Source organism: Tupaia chinensis, unplaced genomic scaffold, assembly GCF_000334495.1.
Source record: "Tupaia chinensis unplaced genomic scaffold, TupChi_1.0 Scaffold000361_2, whole genome shotgun sequence".
NCBI lineage: Eukaryota > Metazoa > Chordata > Mammalia > Scandentia > Tupaiidae > Tupaia > Tupaia belangeri.
This window is the reverse complement of record NW_006159858.1, coordinates 4,040,052-4,061,586: the sequence shown is the minus strand read 5'-3', so window position 1 is coordinate 4,061,586 and position 21,535 is coordinate 4,040,052. Positions and strand designations below refer to the sequence as shown.

General features: G+C 43.1%; 1 protein-coding gene across 2 annotated transcripts in view; it reads right to left on the bottom strand.

Annotated features, from left to right (window-relative positions):
- Positions 1-21,535, bottom strand: part of CDK15 (cyclin dependent kinase 15) — a 156,439-nt gene that overhangs the window by 56,497 nt on the left and 78,407 nt on the right. For both annotated transcript variants that reach the window (XM_027773650.1, XM_027773649.1), the window contains exon 11: positions 6,438-6,486. In XM_027773650.1, the coding sequence (XP_027629451.1) occupies positions 6,438-6,486 (49 nt within the window). The remainder of the gene's footprint in view (positions 1-6,437; positions 6,487-21,535) is intronic.

Sequence of the window (21,535 nt, the reverse complement as noted above, 5' to 3'; positions counted from 1 at the left end):
TTTCCCTTCCAGGTGGATGCTGAAGTCCTCACTCAGAGTTGTAATTTGCTTAATTTTTGTGTAAAATTTGCATAAGAAACGTGGAGGTTTCTGATTCCCACGACATAAAACGGTTCCAGCAAACACACAGGTACCCTCAAACTCAGGAGTAATTGCTTCTGAGTCATTTATAATCAAGACAAGTTACAGAAATTTGCAAATCCAGGTCAGTTAGGAGTGAGAGGAATCTAGGTGGATGCCAGCTCATTAGCTGTGTCCTGAAGAAGCAATGGCAGGTATATTCTCCATGTAGGATGACCTGTTCAGGCATAAGTTTTAGCGGTCACAAAAGTGGGGTTTGGAGGTGAGGGGAACATTAGTACAAATCAATAAAGCCTGATGTCAGTCTGGAAGGAGATCAAGGAAAACCTCATGAAAAAATTCTCTCGTTCACCCACACTATTGAGGGGTAGGGTGGGATTGGGGCCTAAACCCACCTTCTGCCAAATTTATGTCTGAGCAAATCTGTGCCCTCTGAACTGGAGCGGGACCACCAGATTATCCGAATAACCTCTGCTTTGTTACTAGCACATTGCACTATTACGTACGTGCTGAGAAAAGGCCCAGGAACGCAAATGTTGCTTCTTCGGGCATAAATGCTGGTGTACTGACACCTTCCGTGTTTATGTTATTCTGCTTCCTCCCACCCTTCCCCTTTATTTTTCTGGCCAGAGGGCTTGTGTGCTTCAGAGACAGACAGAGATGGAGGGGGAGAAATTGGTCCCAACGGGGCATGGTCACACTGCAATCCCTTCTCTTCTATTTCTCCATCTTGTTGGGATTTGAGGCTTGCATGCATACACACCTGGTGTGTTTTCTTTCTTTCTTTCTTTCTTTCTTTCTTTCTTTCTTTCTTTCTTTCTTTCGTTCTTTCTTTCTTTCTTTCTTTCTTCCTTTCTCTCTTTCTTTCTTTCTTTTTTGGAGAGGTTTTTTTACTATAGGGCACATACACTTGCAAGAAAGACAGAGACAGAGAGACAGAAAGCGAGAAATCACCCCCCAGGGGGGATGGCCACAATGTAAGCCCTTCTCCTCCATTCTCCTCTCAGGATCTTGGGCATGCACACACACATGCTTAGCATGAGTTTAAGCCACCAGGTCCAGGACTCAAACCACGGTCAACTATATGGGAGTCCAGTGACATAGCCATTATGCTAACTGCTGGTCCCCACCCTGGTGTGTTCCTCAAGTCACCAGGACTGGGACTCTGGCTACCTGGTTAACCATGTGGGATATGGTTCCCCTAGCCACCAGGCCATGGACTGGTCCTCATCCTCTTCTGCCACCTCCAATCTTGCTTACCACCCATTGCCTCTACTGTTCCATGTCTATAATTTGCCATTACCTCTAACTCCTACTAGAACAATTCTCCATTGTGCAACCCCTACTTGGAAATAAATAGTGAACATTAAAAATGTGAATGCAGGGAACCAGCAGTTAGCGTAATGGCTATGTCGCTGGACTCCCATGTAGTCGACCGCGGTTCCTGTCCCGTACCCAGTGGCTTAAAACTCACGCCGGGCGCGTGTGCGTGCGTGCCCAAGATCCCGAGAGGAGAATGGAGGAGAAGGGATTGCGGCGTGACCATCCCCCCTGGGGGGTGATTTCTCGCTTTCTGTCTCTATGTCTCTCTCTGTCTGTCTGGCGAGCGCACGTGCCCTACAGTGAAAATCTCTCAAAAAAAAAAAAAAGTGAATGCAGGGGCCAGCAGGTGGTACAGTGGTTAAAGGGCTGGACGCCCACATGGCCAAACATGGTTCAAGTCCCAGACTTGGTGGCTTGCTTTCTCACTTTCTGTCTTTCTGTGGTGAGTACATGTGCCTTATAGCAAACTTAAAAAAAAAAAATAGTTTAAAAAAAAGTGAATCCAGGGTCCAGCAAGAGGAATGGAGATTAAGGTAGCTGGATCCCACATGGCCAACTGTGTGGCTCGAGTCCCAGACCCAGCAGTTTGAAAAATATTGTGAATGTGCCTACAATACTTTTCCATATAGGCTAAATGTTAATGAGTATTGTTAGACTTGTATAGTTGTTACTGAATGTCCCAGAAGTATTTTTAAAGTTCTTGCAGAATCCAACTACTTAGTTAATGAGAGTCTGTTCATAAAGACAAAGAATCGTGTGATGAACAGCTCCTTTTAATATTACCAAAATAATACATACTTATCATAGAACACTTAGAAAATGCAGAGAAGAAAAATTAAAATTGTCCCATCACTCTGAGATAATCCTTTTCACTCAAATATAATCACCCTGCTTTGATATTTATTTTTTCTTCATTCTTTTATTTTTGCACAAATGCATTCTTTTGTTTTAGGAAAAAAAAACAGTATTATACAATATATGTTATCATAACCTGCTTTTTCCACTTGATTTTTTTGATCATCTTTGAATAGCCTTCTAGAACACACACACACACACACACACACACACGAAATGTTTTATTTTATTTCATTTTTTACTTAAAGGTTTTTGCCATAGGGCACATGTACTTGCCAGAGATAGAGACAGTGAGAGAGAAAGTAAAAAAATCACTCCTCAGAGGGATGGTCACACTGCAATCCCTTCTGTTCCATTTTCCTCCTGTGATCTTAGGCACACATGCAGATGGTCCTGGTAAGATTTTCAAGCCACAAGGTCTAGGACTTGAACCATGGCTGGCCATAGGACGTCGTTAGATATATACACTGTTCTCTCTCTCTCTCTCCCTCTCTCTCTCTCTCTCTCTCTCTCTCTATATATATATATATATATATATATATATGTGTATATATATATATTTAATATATATTTAATCTGCTATAGGGCACGTGCATTCACAGGAGAGAGACAGAGGAAAGGAGGGGGCATGAGAAATCACCCCTTAGAAGGGATGGCCACACCACAATCTCTTCTCTTCCACTCTCCTCTATGGATTTTGGGCACACCCACATGTGCCTGTGTGTTTTTCAAGCCACTGAATCCAACACTTGAACTACATAGTCAGTCACGTGCAACTCAGCTGCCTTAACCACCCCGCCATCAGCTGGCCCTAGGACATGATTTTAATGGCTGCGTAGCATTCCAATATGTTAGTATACGATCATTTATATACCTAGAAACTTATCTGAGTTGTTACCTTTTTGAGGGGAAAGAGAAGGAGAGTACTATTAAAATTGCTGTGGCAACATATCTTTGAAAAGAAATTTTTGTGTATTTGTACAACTGTCTCCTTGGAATAAATTATTACAACTGAAATGCCTACGTTGAAGGATATACTTAAAACATGTCAAGTATTTGATTCATACTATTGGCTTGAAGAGGTGGCAACTTCTACACATAGCCAAGGAAAGTGCCCATCCTTGTGAACAAGATTAATAAATTCATTTCAGCCAACCTGAATTGCCATAATCCCATTGCTTATAAAAATCATAAAAAGGGTAAACATTTTAAATCACTTCTAAATGATGTTCTGGGAGTCAGGACAACTATAATTTAATTTTACAAGTTCATAATAGAAACACAAACAGTAAGAAAATAAGAAAATCAGGCTCTGTGAGAGTATAAAATATCACCTTCTAACCCCATTATTCAATACATCTAAATTCTGGTGTCTCAGGGCTCTGAGACATTTTTGATTTCCTGGTACAGCCTGACTCTGAGTACAATGACCTCCCATCTCCACTGTTGCTATTGACCTTTAGGTGCAGGACCTGGATAGGCACCATGAGCTTAGCTGGTTTTTTTTGTCATCCCTCCTAAATCCGTGAAAAGAGGGAGACAAAATCCATGGATAGATATGCTTTACATGCTCCTAGTTTAGGATGTGGTAAAGTAGATCCCCACAATAAGAAATAAGAAATACATTGGACACCAGGAAGAAATATTGGAGAAGCTGTTCTACAATTTGCCAGTCAATCTAAACAGTGAGCATGGACTAACGAGGACCACGTGAATGAACTCACCATCAAACCTCAAGCAAGGCCTGTGCTCTGTTTATAGGCCTGTGTGTAGTTCACTTAACCTCTGAAGGAATTGTGTGGAAAAGTTAGCAAGACCTCAGCAGCTCTGTATTCACCACCCTTGCAACCTGATCCACTGACAAAGCCCCAGAGACCTGTGCACAGACCTCCTGGCTCCACCACTTACTCAGCTGGAGACCTTGGCCAAGTTGCTCAACATCTCGGAGCCTCAGTTTCTTCCCCTTTGACACAGGAATGAGATTTGTGAGGAGTAAATGTATTAACAGACACAAAGCATCCTTCAGGGCACATAGTAGATATTCTGTTGTTAATCTTTTTTTTGGAGAGGTTTTTGCTATAGGGCACGTGCGCTCGCCAGACAGACAGAGAGAGACAGACAGAGAGAAATCACCCCCCAGGGGGGATGGCCACGCCACAATCCCTTCTCCTCCATTCTCTTCTTGGGATCTTGGGCACACGCGCACACGTGCCCGGCATGAGTTTAAGTCACCAGGTCCGGGACTTGAACCGCAGTCGACTACATGGGAGTCCAACGACATAGCCATTATGCCAACTGTTGGTCCCCTGTTGTTAATCCTTTTCACAGAGTCCCTCACAGAGTCAAGAATTTTCTCCTGTGATCATCTAGGTCACTGCTGTCCAATAGAACTTTCATGGAAACATACTGTTTCTTCTCTGTCCAATATGGCAGCCACTACTCACATATGGCTATTGAGCCCTTGAGCTCTAATGTGACTGGACATCTGAATCTTCAGTTTGATTCACAGAGTGACTGACTAAAAGAATTATTTATTTAACTGTATTTATTTATCATTATTATTTTAAAATTTGCTATAAGGTATTTACCCTCACCAGAGTGAGAAAGAGAGAGAAGAGTGAGTAAGCAAGCCACCAGGTCTGGGACTCATACCACAGTGGGTCGTATAGGAGCCTAGCATTTGCTGTCCCAATTTGATTTAAATAGCTATAGGTGGTTAGTGCTACTGAGTTAATAGCACTGGATCTAGACTCCTGTTTGGCGGATCTGAGCAGACAGAAGTCAGAAGTCTACAAAGGCAAATAGATATTGCTGGGGTGAGGAAATGGGTCAAGATGATAGGAGCTGTATGATCAAAAAAAATCAGGGGGATATTCAGAGAATAAGAATAATCCTGCTTAGCCATAGGAGGAGGGGCTGGTGAGGTGATAGCAGGAGGCAGGTGACATATCTTGTCATGAGATGGTAGCAACAGCAGCAGTGTAGAGTATGAAGTGAGTTTGTTGGCTTGGAGTTTGGTAAGCCAATAATGAAATGAAAGCAAGCCACAGTGGCGGTGCTCATATCCAAATATCTCTACCTCAAGGTTAGGGAGCCTGACTATATTGGCAAGAGAAAGTTTGCACATCTTGAATGATACACAACCGTTTCCTGGAACTGTCTCCAAAATAACGGAGAGCTTTGGGTGATTCAGTGCTTTAGAAAATAGGAGAGGCATATGGAGACAACCTGGGGAGACCTGTTCCACCCAATAAAAAGATCCACTGGGAGTCCATAGCTCTGTGTTCCTAGCAGCCTATATTACTCTTGGTACCCTCGTTTTCATTCTGTGTGGAGGCTTTTTAAAGCCTCTGAGTGATACGTATGGAGAAATCAACCGCCATTTGGTTGAGTTAAACCACACCACATTTTCGGGGAAGAACAATGTTCAAAGGTTCAGCTAGGATCTTGGCCGGTGAAACTCTTCACTTCTTCCCACCTGCGAGAGTATGTTTTCCTTTGACATTTGAGCTCGTTTCCCCTGTCTCTGATGTTTTCCTCACTGCCCTTTTTGCCTCCTCACTGAAGCAAAAAGAACAGAGCCTCGGCTAATTACTCTCAGATCAAATAATACTGGTTATTGTAATTGGTCATTGTCCGAAAACACTGAGTTCTTCTTAGCCCATGGTTGCCTGGCACAGCTTAGTTAGCTAACTATTCCCGGAATGTCTCTATTATCTGTTTTGCTTTGCAAAAAGAAACTAGGGATTTGTTGAAAGCTGGTAATAAAAGTCTGCCCTGGTCTGAGCAGAGACTGCGTAGAGAGGGCCTGGGAAAGCATGACCTCCATGAATCAAGTTGCCCCCCCTGCAATAGCCACTCAATGATGTTATTTGGTTTCTGTGTGTCAGAGAATAATAAACCCACTAGGTTTTCTTGCAGGCCAACACTCCCTCTTCTCAGGGCCTGGGGCATGGCTGAGGGACACAAAACAATTTTAATGACCAAACTCACTGAAAGTAAAATGGTTCGGAGAGAAAAACTAACAGACTCACAGGGGGCTGGCTCTTCCATGGGCATCTTCCTAGGGCGTAGAGCCCCTAGATCAAGGTGCTCAGGGGCTGTTGTTTGCCACACTGAGGTCCCGGGAAATGTCTCTTCCACCCTGCTTAAAGGTAACTTCTCAAAGTGGTGCTCACCTGTTCCAGGCAATCTTAAGGTTTGGAGGCTTAGGCATCAGGAACCATTCTGGAAAGCACACAGAAAAACATTAAAAACGAAAAAAAAAAAACCTAAAATCCTGTTGCCAAAAATATTATTACAATTCTAAACGCCCTTTTGGCTTGGAGTGAAAGAGGATTCAGGTGTCAAGTAGGTTAACAAATGATTTTTACAGACTCTTCTGATTTGATTAATTAAAACTTTTTTAATTTATTAATTTTTTTTAAAAAAAGATAAAATCATACTGGGTCACAGTCCTCCTGCCTCAGTCTCCTGAGGAGAGAGAGAGCTGGAACTGCAGGTCGTGTCCCACCACACCAGCTCTTTCAGACAGGATCTTCTTACATGGCTGACCAGTTTCAAACTTGAAATCCTCCCTCTTCAGCTTCTCCGAGTCCCTCAGATTACAGGCACATGGCACCATGACCAGCCTTCAGGCTGAAATGGGAATTGAACCCCGGCCTCCCATGTGGTCCCAGCCTTCAGAGTACAGAGTCTCAGCAACGTGCACTGCTGCAGCTGGGCCGTGTGATTCCGTGGAAGGTCCTCATTATGCTTGTGTCTTCCCGAAATTCATATATTGAAGTCCTAACCCTAAATACTTCAGATCTTATATGGAAATAGGGTCACTGCAGATAGAATCAGTTAAGATGAAGTCATTGGGGTGGGTCCTAATCCATCTGACTGGCATCCCCTTGAAAGGGAGGAATTCTGACAGAGAGACAGACATGCCTCAGTGATGATGAAGGGAAGAGCCACAAAAGAACAGACGCCCATCTACAGCCAAGATCCCCCCTCCCAGCCCTTGGAAGGCATCAACCCTGCTAGACCTTAATTTCAGACTTCCTAGCCTCCAGAGAGAAAAAAATTCTGTTGTTTAAGCCACTCAGTTTGTGGTACTTTGTTATAACAACCTTAGCAAACGAATACAAAATATTCAGTAAAGTCAACATTTATTTAACATATACTGTGTATAGTCTATACCAAGTGCTTGGGAGAATACAAAAGAAATGAAAAGAAACCTCCTCACCCTTGATGGGTTGACAAGGCATTTGGGAGAACAAAATATATACACATGAGAAATCATGTGACACAAAGTCTCAAAGACTCAAAAATGGTAAAAAGTAAAGGGGATGGGGCCAGCAGGTGGCATGGAGGTTAAGGCAGTGGGATCTCAGATGGCCAGATTTGTGGTTTAAGTCCCAGACCAAGCTGCTTGAAAATCATAACAGATGCAGGTCCATATGTGCCCCAAATCTGGAGACGAGAATGGAGGAGAAGGGATTGTGGTGTGGCCAACCCTCACCAAGAGGTGATTTCTTTCTCGCTCTCTTTTTCTCTCCTTCACCCCCATCTCTGCCAAAAGCAAACAAATAAAAAAAAAATTAAGAGGGCTCATTTTTTTTATGTCACTTGTAGAAATGGAAGTGAAATTATCCAAAATGGATGAAAATAAAAAATGTAATTTTCTTGGAGCACTCTATAACAGTTTCATTTGAGTACTTCTGTTTCTATTATCTTGATCTTGGTGCTACTTAACCCAATCTAAAACCACCATGAAATCGGACAATTTCTAATTTATTCAAGAAATACTGATTGAACGTTTACTCTATGTTAAGGACCACAAGAGGAGGTACAGAGGGGCTGATCCTCCTTGTCAAATTTCTCTGCTTCTCACTCCAAATTGAGAAGAGTATTTCAACTCTCATATAAAATGGTAATTCTGCCTTATGCTTTTTTGAGGACTGAATATAATTGTTTGAGTTTTAAAAATCTCTCCTCCATGGGTCAGTAGGTGGCGTGGAGGTTAAGGTGCTGGATCCCACATGGTGAGCTTTGCAGTTAATCTCTCACTTGGTGACCTGAGAATCACACCAGATATATGTGCATGCAAATCCAAAATTTCAAGAGGAAAGTGAAGAAGGGATTTCAGTGTGGCCATCCCACCTGGGGTGGGGGGCTGATTTCTCTCTCTCTCTCTGGCAAGTGCATGAACTCTATAGCAAAAACTAAAAACAAAAACAAAAGTCTTCTTCCAGCTCCTCTATAAGTAGAGTAAACCAAGATTGTTTATCAGAACAAAAATTTTAATCATGACTGGGCAAAAAATTATTTTGATAACACTGATATATACTGTTTTGTGCATAGAAAGCCCTGGAAGCTATTTACTAGACAGTGAGAGTGAGTACAAGGATTTACTTTTTATACTTCGATGCTTTTTTTTTTTTTTTTGAGAAAAAAAAATTAACATCTTGTAATTTCAAAAGTAAGTTCAATTGAAAACTAAATTGATAGTACTAAGAGTGGCTACGAGTTGCAAAGTGAAAGGAATGATCAAAGAAAGTGATGTATGCTGCGTTTTCAAGGTCAGGTGCACCCAGATGTGATCCTCGCTGCCAGCATTCACAGTGCCAGGTGGGCACTTGTACACAGACGCTATTTACTCTCGATCACTGGTTGTCCCTAAGTTCAAAACAACCAGTAAAGATAAGCACATCTGACATTTAGTGTGTTTGTTTCCCAGTCACTTTCTGCTGTCTATTTACAATTCTTCCCCCAGCCAAACAAAATGAAAATGTTTCCTCATTCAGTCATATCCCCATTTCTCGTCAACATAATGACATCCATTTCAACCTTCTCCTATTTTCTGTTTTCTCCTCCTTAAAGCTCTATGGATTGTTTGGGGGCTTTTGGTATTTTAATACGATTTCTAACTTGAGTGCTGTCCTGTGGAACAGGGGGCAGAGTTAGCTAAATATCAGCTTCTGTTTTGCTGATATCTCAAGCAAGACACTTTCGCCAGGGCAACTCTCAGTTTCCTTAACCACAGCTGGAGGCAAATTCACCTCAGAAGGATGCCGAAGTAATTCAGTGCGATGAATTTCAAGTCCTTGCTTTGGAGCCTTAAACAAAAATAAATCCTATTTGTTTGTCCTTCTCTTTCTCGTCAGGCACTTGGACCCTGAATCCACATTAAACAACTACTAACTGTGTCGCCTAAAGAAGGTGCTCAGCCTTGCTGGGCCTCCGTTTTCTCATCTGCAGGAGGAGCATGATATAGTTCCTCTTACATAGGGCTCCAAGGATCAGGATAGTTAGTGTGATGTATTTCCTTCCTCTTTGTTTCTTTTTGGCTTCTTTTCCCTGTCTCGCGTACCATGGTTTCTCTTCTTAGGTATTTCTGTTTTACTGTCTCCTTGGAAATCTTCTATAACTGTTTCTTTCTACTGAAATCCTAACTCACTCCAAGCCACAGTTCATACAAGCTTGACTTGATTTCTTTTGAGCTCTCAGTGTGGGCCAGAGGTGTGTTTCGTGGTTGTACATTACAGTCACATGACCACAAATCCAGGCTCAAATACCCTTTCTGCTGCGTATGAGCTCTGGGACTTCAGGGGAAATAGCATAACTTCTCTAGTTCAATAACTGTGACGTTTCCAAGTCTGTAAAATAGGAATCGCCTCTCTGGTGCTGGGAGGATTGGATAAAATCAAGTACTTGGCACATACAGGTTGAGCATCCCTAATTCAAAAACGCAAAATCCAAAGTGTCCTAAAATATGAACATTTTTGAACACCAATATGGCACGACACGTGGACAATTCCACACCTAATCTCGCGTGACAGGGCACTGTCAAAACGCTGAAATACCAAAATGTTGTGTAGCCAGGCAGTTCATGCCTGTAATCTCAGCCATTTGGAAGGCTAAAATAGAGGATCATGAGTTCAAGACCTGCCTGAGCAATATAGCAAAGCCCTGTCTTTAACAACAACAACAAATGCTGTGTAAAATTACCTCTAGACTATTTGTATCGACTGTATATGAAACAAATGAATTTCATGGTTACACTTGGGTCCTATCCCCAAGATATTTCATTTTGTACTGAAAATATCCCCAAATCAGGAAATAAATCCCAAATACAAAACAGTTCTGGTCCTAAGCATTCAGATAAGAATATTAAAAATCTAAAAGGGGCTTAATAAATGTTAGTTTCTTTTTTTCTTTTTTCTTCTTTTGGTTTGTTTTTTGTTTGAAAGATTTCTGCTATAGTGCGCATACACCTGCTAGAGACAGAGACAGAAAGCAAGAAATCAATCCCTAGGGGGATGGCCATGCCACAATCTCTCCTTCTCTATTCTCCTCTCGGGATTTTGGGCACACGTGAACAAGCATCCAGCATGAGTTTGAAGCCACCAGGTCCAGGACTTGTATCAAGGTTGACTATGTGAGAGTCTAAGTGCCATAACCATTATGCCATCTGCTGATCCCTTTCCTTTCTAATATTTTTTTTTATTTGAGTTACCCAATGTACTTTTTAAAGAATTATTTTATTTTATTTATTATTCAATTTGACCAGAGAGAGACAAAGAGTGAAAGAAAGGGAGAGTAAGAAAGCAAACTGCCAGGACCAGGACCTGAACTGTGGTCAACCATGTGAGAGTCCAGCACTCTACCACCATGCATGTGCTGGCCCCACTTCTTTTTGTTTTGTTTTGTTTTGTTTTGTTTTGAGAGGTTTTTGGTATAGGGCATGTGTGCTCGCCAGAAAGACAGAGAGCGACAGAGATAGAAAGCAAGAAATCACTCCCCAGGGGGGCGCAATCCCTTCTCCTCCATTCTCCTCTCGCGGGATTTTGGGCACGCACGCACACGCGCCCAGCATGAGTTTAACCACTGGGTCTGAGACTCAACCCATGGTCAACTACATGGGAGTTCAGTGACATAGCCATTATGCTTACTGCTGATCCCCCCCTTCTTGTTTTTAACCACTCATTTTGGAGAAGTAGCATGGTCTAACATGGTAGTTCTAAAGCAGTGTTGTAAATCTGCATCACCCGGGAACTTTTAAAAAGACAGAAGCTTTGGCTCCACCCCCAAGAGCCTGATTCAACTAGTCTGGGAGGGCTCAGGCTTTGGTTGGTGTTGTGTTGTTTTTATGTCTTTAATGGTATCCAGATGTTTTTAGTAAGGAGCTAAGACAGAGGACCTCTGGTCTAGCACAGAGGGCAGGGTCTACCACTCACCACCACCTCCACACATCCTTCTCTGAGGCTCATTTCCTCATCTGTAAGAACTTAAGTGAGGTTGTCATGAGAGTTCAATTAATCAGTGTATAGAAAAATGACAAAACATAGCAATTGACACATACCTAATATGTTGCCCAAGGATGTGAGAGAAGAGTAACAAGAAAAAAAAAAAAAATCAGCTCTCATAAATTCTACCAGGAAAGGATGACTTGTAAGTAAGAGTACAGGAGTACAGGAGTACCAGGAGTAACAACATCTTGTACGTGAGGGTTCATGCACTGTGCTGACTCTCTTCCCACATCTCTTTTGTAGCTGCGTCAGCTGAGATACAGGGATTGAAGTGCCCAAGGTCAGTGAGGGAGCTGCGCGAAGCCTAGCAGAGGCCCAGAGCCTATGTGTGCACCGCCCCCACTCCTATGCAGATAACTGGATGCTAAATGACCTTGCTTCTCTCCCATTGATTTTTCCCAGTGGTTCAGCTACAAGCAGATCAATGAGAGAATGAGCCACAAACAGGCATTTTACCCAGCGCCATTTCAAGAGGAGTATTTCTCTGGCTTCAATAGCCTCTAAAAATAATAGGTCTGGAGGTAGCTTGTTTCCCTTTTCCTTCCAAAGATGATAGTAAATCATTAGATCAGATTTTTCTCCATCTCCTCCCTCTGCAGTTCTCTTTAAAAGACTTCTCATTTTTGTTCAATTGGAATTCGAGGCAGGAAACGCAAAATAAGTTGCAAAAGGAAACTTACAAAAGCAGAACAATAAATTTCCAAACTAAATGGAGGCCAAATTAAAATGAGGGCAGAACTGTTGCTATCATAGTAAAAACAGTCCATTTTTCATAAATGTTTATTGAAGCTCATTTGAAAACGAATTAAAGTGGGGTAACCTTAGTCAATAGGGGTTTGTTGATTGATTGATCAAACATGTCAGGACCATTTTAAGTCTCAGCTCAAGGTAAAACATTTTCTAGTTACCATAGTCTCACCACAGTCACCCTAAGGTTATCTTACAGCCTGGTTTACTGAACTGCACCTCTGGAATTTCCTGAATACAATGCATTCTTGAGATACCATATATTTAAATAGTTGATAATACTGTTAGCCTTATTTCTCTATCTCAAGGAGTAACTTTAAGACAACGCTGCAAAAATCTGTAACTTTTTCTCCTACCTGAGCTTCATTCTCAGCACACACACGCACACACACGCACACACACACACACACACACACACACACACACACACTCATGCCTTCATACTGTTTGCTTCCTCTTCTTCAGGTAGCTGTCTTGAAGTATCCTTAGTCTAGGCTCCAGGAGAGTCTGTCTTTTTCCCTCTCTAAGTCCATTGATTTATTTTTTTTCCATGAGCAAAGCAAGGGAGACAGAGAGAGAAATACGGAGTGAGAGAGACAGAAAAACAGCACCCCCAACAGGGTCTTTCTGCCACAATCCATCCCTAGCCTCAGCCAGTCCTGAATCATGGGCACACGAGTGCACACTCAGTGATGCTAGGTCACAAACCCAGAACCTTCCCATATGGGTCAGCCTCAGAGTGTCACCTGCAACTACTGTGTCACCACCTGGTCCCTGTCTCCAGGAGTCTTCACAGGACTCAAAAACCAGTGCTCCCACTGGGGCGCTCCTGCTACTAGTCTGCCCTTCACCTCATATTTGCAGCTGACTCTTCTAACTCTGCATCAAAATTTTCTGAAGATTCTGAGAAACTATGCCATTCTCTGAGGCTTGTTTCTAAGGTGTTCGATGAGGTAGGAGAAGCCGGTGGTGGGTGGAGAGGGTGAATGGGATGGGTGTGGGCAAGGCTCTCCTCTCTCTCAGGGGCAGTGCCATGGTTAATGTCAGGCCTCCCACAAGTTATTTTTGGGCTATAGCTTAATCATGCTTTTCAGTGTGCACTGTAGTTAATGATGTACCACTTGACAACATTACCACTCCTCTGCAGTCGCTACTAATATTTAAAGACTACAGCATGAAGTCCTTGTGCTCAGCACAGAGAATACACAGACACGGTACCCGGTCCTCTCCCAGTGAGCTATGGTCATATGAGTTCTATGGTAATGTTTATTATTATTATTATTATTATTATTATTATTATTATTACTAGTGTATCCTGGCTACCTTCAGCCCCTCCTGGCTGTTCCTTCACAGCTTCCAAAGACTCCTTTCCCTCTACATGGCCCCTCAGTATAGACCCCCAGGGTTCCATCGTAGTTTTCTTTCTTCACATACTCTCTTTTGGGCGACAGAATTCACATCTTGGGCTTTAAATACTGCTCTAAGCAGATGATTTCTCATGCTGTATAAAGGGAATTCAATTAGTTCATGGAGCAGCCAGGTGGTGGTGCAACTGGATCCGCATGGGAAGGGTCCTGGGTTCACACCTTGGGCTCTCCCTGAGCACCCACGCATGTGCACACATACCTATAGTCTGGGCCAGTTGCAACTGGGGGTGGATCACTGCATGAGAACCCTGTGTGTGGAGGGAGTTTGTTCCTCTGTCTCTCTCTCTCTTCCTCGCTGACTCTCTTACTTGTGGAAGAAATAAGTACACTTAAAAAGAAAAGAAAAAGTTTGTGGAAAGATAGAATTAAAGTATACATTTTTGGGGCCACCAGGGCACGTGGTGGTTAAGGCACTGGACTCCCATATAGTCAACCATGGTTCCAGTCCTGAACCTAGCAGCTTGCTTTCTCACTCCCTCCTTCGCCCTCTCTGGTGAGCACACATACTCTGTAGCAAATTCAAAATAATAATAATAATAATAATAAATAAAATAAATATTTTTAAAAGTCTAAGTGTATTTTGTTGCCAAAAAATTTTTGAAATCCATGCAGTTTTTTATAATATGCATTTTCCATGAACTTTTTGAAAAACCTGTGTATTTCTGGATTGGACTCTTCATAATCATAATTTGCTTCTAATTGTTTTTCAGATTAACTCCATGTGGTAGTCCTGTAGATACCTTACTCAATTTCAAAATTTTGAAAAACTTCTGCTCATTACCTTCCCCCCTGTTTTTTCCTTCTTTTATTTCTTGTCCCAGAGAATGGTGCTATCATTTTCTCATGTACTCAACACAGATTTCTTTTCTTTTTCTTTTTTTTTAATTATTTAACTTTATTTATTTTAATTTGACCAGAGATGGGGAGAGGAAGAGAGAGAGAGAGAAACTGAGAAAGCAAGCCGCCAGGTCCAGGACTCGAACCATAGTCAGCCATGTGGAAATCCAGCGCCCTTAACCACCATGACACCTGCTGGCCCAGATTTCTTTTTTTTTTTTTTTAAGAATTCTTTCATTTAACTTTATTATTTATTATTATTATTTTAATTTGACCGAAGAAAAGAAAGAGAGAGAGAGAGAGAGAGGAACAGAGAGAGAGAGAGAACATGAGAAGGCAAGACTCCAGGTCTGAGACTCAAACCACAGTCAGCCATGTGGGAGTCCAGCATCTTTTACCACCATGCCACCTGCTGGCCCCAAGACAGATTTCTTCTTCACAACTCAATAGCAATCAGTTACACCTCTCTGATTCTCCTAGATACTTTTTAGGTTTGTCCCCTCTTCTTTTTAAGCATTGCCCTGCCCTAGGGCAGACTTCCTATTTGTCTTCTAGACTCCAGAGCATTGCTACATTGCCTCTGGTCTTGCCTACCACCATTCTACATATTGTCTTCCAGGCAATTTTCTGTAAAACTTAAATCCTACTGGGCCAGCCCTATAGCCTAGCAGTTAAGGAAGCTGGATCTCACATGGACAACCACGGTTCAAATCTCAGCTCTGGCATCTTGAAAAACATACTGGGCATATGTGCATGAATGCCCTAAATCTCAGCAAGATGGAAAAATGGAGGAGAAGGTATTTTGATGTGATCATGCCCCAGTAGATGATGCTTTCTCCTTCCCCTCTCTCTTTCTCTCTCTGGCAATTAAAAATAAAAAAATCTGGGACCAGCAGTTGGCATAATGGCTATGTTGCTGGACTCCCATGGAGTCAACTGGGGTTCGAATCCTGGACCGGGTGGCTTAAACTCATACCAGGCACGCGTGCGTGCATGCCCAAGATTCCAAGAGAAGGGACTTGGAATGGCAGTGTGGTCATTCCCCCTGGGGAGTGATTTCTCGCTTTCTGTCTCTCTGTCTCGCTCTGTTGTTCTGATGAATGCATGCGCCCTATAGTAAAAAAAGAAAAAAAAAAAAAAAAACCTCTCTAAAAAAAAAAAAATCATGCCATATCACTTCCCTGCTAAAAATCATCTAGTGCCTCCTCTTTTGGTCCAAGTCCATAGGATGATTTCAAGCACATCCCTGTCTACCTTGCCCCATTAATATCCCACGATGGCAGTGATGGCCCACCACAAAGCCAATATTCCACGAGTAACTCCAGATGCACCTGCTATGCTATTCTTCTGTGTCTGCTTCCTGTGCCTGGAATGGCCTGCCCCTCCTGCCCACCTGGAGAAAGCCCTCTTACTCCAGTCAACTTTCTCTGGTCACCTTGGAGCTCACTTCTCCTAAAACCATCCTTAAGTTATGCCAAATAAAAGTCCTTTCCCACTGCTGTTCTTTTTTCTTTTTTAATACTTTCTTTTTAAATTTGATTTTGCCAGAGGGCACATATGCTCACTGGAGAGACAAAGAGAGGAGAGAGAGAAAGAAAGTGAGAAAGCACCTCACATGGGGACTAGTTGCACTGCAATCCCTTCCCTCCATTGTCCTCTCTGGATTTGGGACTCACACACGTGTGCAGTCAGTCCTGTGGGATTCAGCTACCTTAACCACCACACCACAGCTCCCTTCCCCCTCCCTGTTCTGAAAGGTCCCCAGGGAAACTGCTATAGTGTATTTTCCACAATGTGCTATTTATTTATTTTCCCTTATGGTCTCTGTTCTTTGAAGGCAGATTTCAATGTTTTATTTTTACTCTCCTCATCCCTAGCACCTACTATAAAACAAATGTGTGATGGATGAAGAAGTTGATGCTATACTGAAAATTTAAAATGTAATAAACTTACTAAGCCTTATTCTTTTTTAAGAATTTTTTAAACTTTATTAATTTTACTTATTTATTTTAATTTGATCAGAGAGGGACAGAGAGAGTAAGAAAGCAAGCCGCCAGGTCCAGGACTCGAACCATGATTGACCATGTGGGAATCCAGAGCCCTTAACCACTAAACCACCGCTAGCCCCATTAAGCCTTATTCTTAAAATTTAAAAGTAACTTGGGGCCAGATGGTGGCACAGCAGTAAAATGCAGCACTCTATAGGCTGGCCCCCATGAAAAAATTCCTGGTTCAAGCCCAGAGACCTTCTTTTTTTTTTTTTGGAGAGGTTTTTTCGCTATAGGGCGCGTGCGCTCGCCAGACAGACAGAGAGAGACATAGAGACAGAAAGCGAGAAATCACCCCCCAGGGGGGGTGGTCACGCCGCAATCCCTTCTCCTCCATTCTCCTCTCGGGATCTTGGGCATGCACACACATGCGCCCGGCGTGAGTTTTAAGCCACCGGGTCCGGGACGCGAACCACGGTCGACTACGTGGGAGTCCAGCGACATAGCCATTATGCTAACTGCTGGTTCCCAAGCCCAGAGACCTTCTTGAGGACACTGGGCACATGCTTGCCCACGATCCAGGCTGGCTGAGGTTGGGGGCAGATTACAGAGTTAAATCCATGCTGGAGGTGCTGTCTCTTTCTCTCTCTCTCTCTTTTTTAATATCATTTATTTATTTAATTCCATTTGTTATTATTACTTTTTAATTTGACCAGAGAGAGTCAGAGAGAGAGAAAGAGAAAGTGAGAAAGCAAGCCCCCAGGTCCAGGATTCAAACCACAGTCAGCCATGAGGGAATCCAGCACCCCCAACCACCATGCTACCTGCCAACCCCTTTCTTTCTCTCTGAAGAAATAAATAAACTTTTTTATTTTATTTTATTATTTTTTTTTTGCTATAGGGCACGTGTGCTTGCCAGAAAGACAGAGAGACAGAGAGACAGAAAGCGAGAAATCACCCCCTACCCCAGAGGGCCACGCCACAATCCCCTCTCCTCCATTCTCCTCTTGAAATTTTGGCCATGCACGCACATGCGCCCGGTGAGAATTCAAGCCACCAGATCTGGGACTCAAACTGCAGTCGAGGACATGGAAGTCCAGTGACATAGCTATTACACCAACTGCTGGTCCTGAAATAAACTTTTTAAAAATTATTATTTATTATTATTTTTAAATTTGACCAGAGAGAGAAAGGGAAAGTGAGAAAGCAAACTGCCAGGTCCCAGACTTGAACCATGGTCAACCATGTGGAAGTCCAGGACTTTATCCACCACACCACCTGCCAGCCCAAGATAAATAAACTTTTAAAACATGTAAAAGTTGGGGCCAGAAGGTGGCATGCTGGTTAAGGAGCTGCACTCCAACACAGCCGACCACAGTTCAAGCCCTAGACCTGGTGCCTTGCTTTCTCACTTTCCTTCTTTGATGGTGTAGTGGTTACATTGCTGGACTCCCACGTAGTTGACTGCAGTTCAAGTCCCAGACCTGGTGATTTAAAACTCACACCAAGTGCATGTGCGTGTGCCCAAAATCCAGAAAGAGGGGGCTGTGGTGTGGCCGTTCCCCCCGGGGGGTGGGGGGAAGAGTGATTTCTCGCTTTCTGTCTGTCTCTCAGTGAGCGTATATATCCTACAGCAAAAAATCTCTTTCTCTCAAAAAAAGAAATAATAATAATAAATAAAATTAAATAAGTAACTCATAAAAAAAAAAGTAAAAGTAACTCAAGAGAGCCCGTTTGTGTATCCTGCTCTGTGTCTTGTGGGAGATGAGGATGCCAGGCACTGGTCCTGAAGGTGGTGGAGCAGCTTCTGGTTTGAGCCAGTTTCATAATAGCACTTTAAGGCCTCTTTTCTTTCTGAACTGGGAAGAAACATAGCAGGATTTTACTTATTTTTTAATATATTATAAACATATAGGGACCAGCTGGTAACGTTGTTAAGGCAGCTTGAGTCTACATGGCTAATTTGCAATTCAAGTCCTGAACCTGGAGGCTTGAAAAACGCACCAGGTAGGGCCAGCAGGTGTGGTGGTGGTCAAGGCACTGGACTCCCACATGGCCAAGTTCCGTGTTCCAGACTGGCAGCTTAAAACTCACACTGGGCATGTATGCGTGCCTGGCCAAAATCCTGAGAGAAGGCTGGAAAAGGGATTGCAGTGTGGCCATCCCTCCTAGGGGATGATTTCTCACTTTATCTCTCTCAGTCTGTCTCTGGTGCCAGAGTGAGAGAGAGAGAGAGAGAGAGAGAGAGTTTATTACTATTATTGTTTTTATTGATACATTAAAAATTGTGTATATTAGCATGGTTTCAGTTTGGAAAAAATATTTCTTACCCTGCTTTTCCTTTTTTGCATTTTTCCTAATCTTAATTACTTTAAGATCATCTACTCCCCTCAATAAAAACTAATAATTGCCACCAAATAAATTAAAGATGAGGAAACTAAAAATAAATGTAGAAACTAGAAGAAACTATTAATGAAGATCAAAGTAGGCTGTGTATCTAAATTAATTTCACCGACTGATTTGGGGGACGGGTTAATAAAGATGTTAATAGTAACTCCCCAGGAGCTTTTGGCAGTGCTCCAGAACTGAAGCAGTAATGAGCCCAACTGTGGTTCACAGATTCAGTGAACGCTGGGGGCTTCATTAGCTGTAGCCAGGGAGGGCTGCTGGAGCCCCAGAGAAGGGACTCCTCTCACATTACATCCCAGAGATGTGTCACTAAGCTCACAGATTCCAAACTCAAGACTGTGTTTGGAAAGACATGATCATTTGGAAATAGACTTGGAAAAGTAGTTCCCAGCCTACGGTACTGTTTTAGTGTTTAAATCATTATGTTTGCCCTTTGAGAGTGAAGGGATGTGGAATACTGCTATGAGCACCACCTTGGAATCAAACAGGTCTGGAAATTCTGGGTCTTCCCCTTCCTGACTAGGTGACCCAGGGAAGACACACACCTTGCAAAGCCTCAGTTCTGTCATCTATGAAGTAGGGAAGATACCACCCCATCGCACAGGGTTGTCATGACTTAAAAGTAAAATGATGAATGTAAAGTGCCTAACTCATAGTAGGGATTATTACCTAATATCAAGGTGAATAATCATTTATATGTTCTTTCCTGGCAAAGCCAACAGAACTATTAGAGTCCTAGAGGGTGCAACTGGAACTAGAACCTGGGTTTTCTAACTCCTAGTCATCAGTTTCATTTTACAAATATCTATTGGCTACCTATCGTGTCACAGAGAGGAGGTATGTGTGAAATACTAGAAATACAAGAAATGGTTAGGCTTGCTCCACAGAAAACCTGAGCCCTCTTTCCACCTCTCTATTTGGGTGAAATGAACAATAATACTCATGCTGTAGCCATTCCTGAATACCCACTGCATAGCATGTGCAAAACAAAGATGCTCCCAAGGAAAGGCCCTGAGGGCATGGAGTGGGCAGACCTCTCACAGCAGTTCCTGTGCAAGGAGCAGAATGGACCTTTCCCCAGATAGGATCAGCCTCAACAAGTGCTCAGACTGATGAAGTAGATGTTTGAAAACTGAGTCAGCTCTTACAGTGCAGGAATTCAGGCAATGTTTAGGTCCAAGCAGAAAAAAGGTCAGTTCTGGCACCTGGAGGTGTGCCTGAAATCTAAAAGGAGGCCAAGATTTCTAAGGGAGCAAAATAGTAAGAAACAGAGAGGGTGACTCAACCTCTTGCCATCGGGTCTGAACCACAGCAAGTTGCTCAACTTCTGCACTGTGAAAATCAGAATGGGGGCCGCTGGTGACACACTGCTCAAGAGAAGTCAATCCAACATGGTGACTGAGGTTAGAATCCCCATCTGGTCAGCCTGAAACATGCTGGGCACACGTGAGTGAGTATCCATGATCTGGTGGGCTAGAGGACTTAGAAAGGGGATCAAGGTTGACCAGACCTTGGCAAAGATGAGTCTCTCTATGTGTGTGCATGCGAGCAATCTATCATGAATAAAGAAATGGTTATTGTCGTAGGGATGTGAGCTCACCAGAGAGAGACAAAGTGAGAAATCATCCCCTCAGGCGGGGATGGGTATGCTGCAATCTCTTCTCCACTCTTCTCTTGGGGGTTTGGGCATGCAGACACATGCACCTGACATGATTGTCAGCCTCTGGGTCTGGGATTGACCCGTGGTTGGCCATATGGGATTCCAGCTGCCTTAACCACCATGCTACCTGCTGGCCCCTAAAGAAATTATTTTTTTTTAAGAGAGATTTTTGCTGTAGGACATATGCACTTGCCAGAGAGACAGAAAATGAGACTCAACCCCCAGGGGTTATGGCCATGCTGCAATCCTTTCTCCTCTATTCTCCTCTCAGGATTTTGGGCACGCATGCACACACTCATGCCCAGCATGAGTTTTAAGCCACCAGATCTGGGACTCAAACCATGGTCAACTACATAGGAGTCCAGCAACATAACCATTACACCACCTGCTAGTCCCAAGGGAAAAGGAGAGAGGTTTTTGGTGTAGGGTACATGCACTCACCAGAAAGACAGAGAGAGACAGAGAGATAGAAAGCAAGAAATCACCGGCCAGGGCAGTTGGCCACACCACAATCCCTTCTCCTCCATTCTCCTCTTGGGATCTTAGGCACACACGCACATGCACCCAGCATGAGTTTAAGCCACCAGGTCTGGGACTCGAACCATGGTTGACTACATGGGAGTCCAGCAACATAGCCATTATGCCATCTGCTGGTCCCAAGAAAAAAAAATTTTTTAAGAGGTTTTTTGCTATAGGGTGCGTGTGCTCGCCAGACAGACAGAAAGAGACAGGGAGATAGAAAGCGAGAAATCACCCCCCAGGGGGGATGGCCACGCCACAATCCCTTCTCCTCCATTCTCCTCTTGGGATCCTGGGCATGCACACACACGCGCCTGGTGTGAGTTTTAAGCCACCAGGTCCAGGATGCGAACCGCAGTCGACTACATGGGAGTCCAGCGACATAGCCATTAC